Source organism: Echinococcus granulosus (assembly GCF_000524195.1).
Source record: "Echinococcus granulosus chromosome Unknown EG_S00004, whole genome shotgun sequence".
Classification (NCBI taxonomy): Eukaryota; Metazoa; Platyhelminthes; class Cestoda; order Cyclophyllidea; family Taeniidae; genus Echinococcus; species Echinococcus granulosus.
The window spans coordinates 1,403,044-1,406,187 of NW_020170384.1; the positions used below are offsets into that span (position 1 = coordinate 1,403,044).

The following is a 3,144-nucleotide window of genomic DNA, read 5'->3' on the forward strand; positions in this document are numbered from 1 at the left end:
CGGTAAGTGGGAGGATCGCCTAATAGTTACCACTTTTTCGGTGCGCAGAGGCGCGTAAGTAGGTGAATGAGTAGATGGGCTAAAATATTTATCGGGATCACTCACAGCTCCCATCAGAAGCATCCACAGCCATCTCCTGGTCGCATGTTATCCAGATTTACGCGCGAGATCGAATTACTACAGCTGGCCCCTTAAACCACCTTTGAAGCGAACTTTCAAACATGAAAGAGCACAAATGAACTGCGAATCCTAATGTCACACAGAACTTTGTTCCCAGATGTCAGAGAAGAATCTAGTTTCAGCAACATACCTTTCTGTCGCACTCTTATTTCCTAACCGTCTAATCTCATTCGCCCGTAGCTATGCGACTGCCTGGTGCTAGTGTCAACAGGCAGGTGTTAGTCTATCAAGGGTCTACGAGGGAGGAGATAAGGCGATGAGGCAATTTTTATGCATCCCCTTTCTCCCTCAATCCATTCACTTACCTGCCTCTCTCTACCCATCTATTAGTGAATTGTCACCAAAATCAGGTGTCTTAAAGTATTTACAGGCAGTGAGTTCCTTCACCTCATTTCACTCCTCCCAATTCCACTCAACAAATGCCAACGCTTGGTGCGGCAACCACAGCGTTGGAACCGAGTTCAAGCTTGGAACTCGGCTCGGGGAGCAAACGGGATGGCATCACCTCCGTTAGGTTTATTTAACCAGCACTATTTAGCATAAGGCTTCAAATAAGGAGACTAGCTAACAAACTGTTAAAAGATGGCCTATACTTTATAATTAATATACAAACACACACTGTCGCACCAGCTATCCAAACCGCTGCAGGAACTTTTCACTCATCTGACAACCAGTTTCGAGGGTTCTCGGTTCTTCCTGATGTAGGTTAAAAGAACACCAGTTTAACTTTGACCTTCTTTCACTCCTTCTCCGAGATGGGATGGATGATGTGAATACTTGATTAAAATACCGTGGGAAACGTTAAGACTAGTCCGCTCATTATGATTTATCAAAAAAATTTAAAAACTCTGAAGATCCAAAGCTCTGTTAGCACCGAGTCTTTCGATAAGTCATCTATCATTGCGCAGATTTTGAATGGGTTTATTTATTTACTTATTGTTTCGGATCTAGCTTTCTTTTAGGCAAGAGTGAATGTCTTAGCATCTCCCTGTGGGCCCCTTGGAATTGCAGTAGGCTATGCGTTTTTGCGAACCTTTTAATATCCCCTCACTTAATCCATTTCGCCCCTTTCCTTACGTCGGGCAATGCTCTGGACGTCATATTATCTCTTAAATAATTAGCCTCCCTCCGTCATTTTAAGTAACTTTAATGCAAAGCAAGAGGAAAAATAAACAAGGAAAATTTAATTTTAACGCAGTCGATACAGCCCTGCACTTAAATTTAACCGCGAAAGGGTTTCAACTTTCCTAATTAAGAGAGTCCCTGCAGGTTTTGACAGGGACCTCTCCTATTCACCTAGATGTCAGGAAGCAGCTTCTGGGTATCAGACGAAAATAGTTTTTATTTCCTCTATAAGGTAGTTCACGTAAATCAGTTCCTTGGTTCACTGCCACTAAAAAAGTCTACCAAACTATAAATACAAATGCCTCATTGTGGTGCGTAAAAATGGTGACACGCGAAGAGCTCTGCCTGATTTACAACGCCTCCCTCGAATCCACGTTCATCATCTGCAAATATTCAAACCACAAACACTTATATGAAGAGTCAACAAATGGGGGAAAAGTTGGTTGAGATTACGTGTGTGTCTATACCCATCTTCAATGCAAAGCGTTGGATAGCAAAGTTTAGGTGCTTGAACATTGCAAAATGGTGAAATTATGAAAACTCCTGCCTACAGCTAACTAAATTTCTAAACAATCGTGCAGATTTTGACCTTTTCTAAAAAGAGATAAAAGCTAGATATGTCTTTATGCCCGTTTTCATCTAAAATTGGTGTCGTTTAGGGGAATTACCGATGTCTTGGATACCCTTTTGAGATGTCAGTTGTCCTTGTGTCAATATAGTTTGGGTATACGGACACTCAACAGATTAATGTGCGATCTGGTTCGGAGTCATAATTTAGAGGAATAAAAATCTTAAGTACTGCATTTATTTTAACAGTAGCTGAATCATGGAGGCAAACAGCTGTTCCATCTATATTACCCAGTGCCTACTGAGTACGAATTAAGTATGTAAAACCTCTCAAACCCGAGCAACCGCGTCATGACAGATCACTATCCCGAGCATAATGTCTCCTTGCATCCAACGACAGAGACAAGATGGTCCAATGAAACTTCTTTTAAATGAGAATGCGAAGGAAGTAGTAAAAGTGACTTCGACAATAGCTTAGATCTACCCGATTGGCTGCTACTGAACCACAGACGGACAGCGCATCAACACGCGCGCGCCAAGCCAAAAGTGATCGCCCGTCGGGATTGGCGGTGGGGGGCAAAGGACAGACTTGAAACCGAAGATTGAGGGAGCTGAGATTCGCCGTTCATATTCAACCGGTGGTTCATCTCCTCAACTTCTCATCCACACACGCACACACACAGGCAAACACAACCATATACTCTGGTTCGCCATGACGGTGAAGAGGGAGATTGAAATTGAGTCAGAGAGCGGTGGCTACCTCGCAGAGGGCGAGCTAGTGACCTCTGACCCACAGGATTCCGGAGTTGAAGTAGAAGGACGTGGAAAGTGGAAGCGAAACATCGATTTCCTCTTTGCCTGTCTCGGCTTCTCTGTCGGCTTTGGGAATGTCTAACGTTTTCCATATCTCTGCTTCAAAAATGGCGGTGGTTCGTTCCCTACAGACTCTTTCTTTTATATTTTAATAATTACTAATAGTAGACGTGAAAATGTTCTGCAAAACGAAGCGCAACCTCGACAAAAGCCTTGACAAATGTTAAAAAGGGTGAATCCTAAAACGAGCAGTCCATACCTTAAAATATCCTCTAGAATTGCATAATGTGACTCGGATACCGTCTACTCCTCTAGGAAATGATCAAATTTTATTTGAATCAGCACTAAACCTTCAACTTCCATTAGCTTTATGCGGGCATTTAATTTGAGGAATGACTCGAATGGGACTCACCACAAAAGGTTGATTACCTTGCATTATAATTCCCTATTTATTAACCC

The 3,144-nt window shown here is 42.6% G+C and overlaps 1 protein-coding gene across 1 annotated transcript in view; it reads left to right on the forward strand. All coding sequences in view use genetic code 11, as the record gives it.

Moving 5' to 3' along the window:
• Positions 1-2,584: 2,584 nt before the first annotated feature.
• EGR_01143 (Sodium- and chloride-dependent GABA transporter) overlaps positions 2,585-3,144 on the forward strand; it is a gene marked incomplete at both ends in the record, with an annotated part of 10,620 nt that continues 10,060 nt past the window's right edge. Inside the window, one exon of the mRNA XM_024490392.1 lies at positions 2,585-2,732. Coding sequence (XP_024355211.1) covers positions 2,585-2,732 — 148 coding nt within the window. The remainder of the gene's footprint in view (positions 2,733-3,144) is intronic.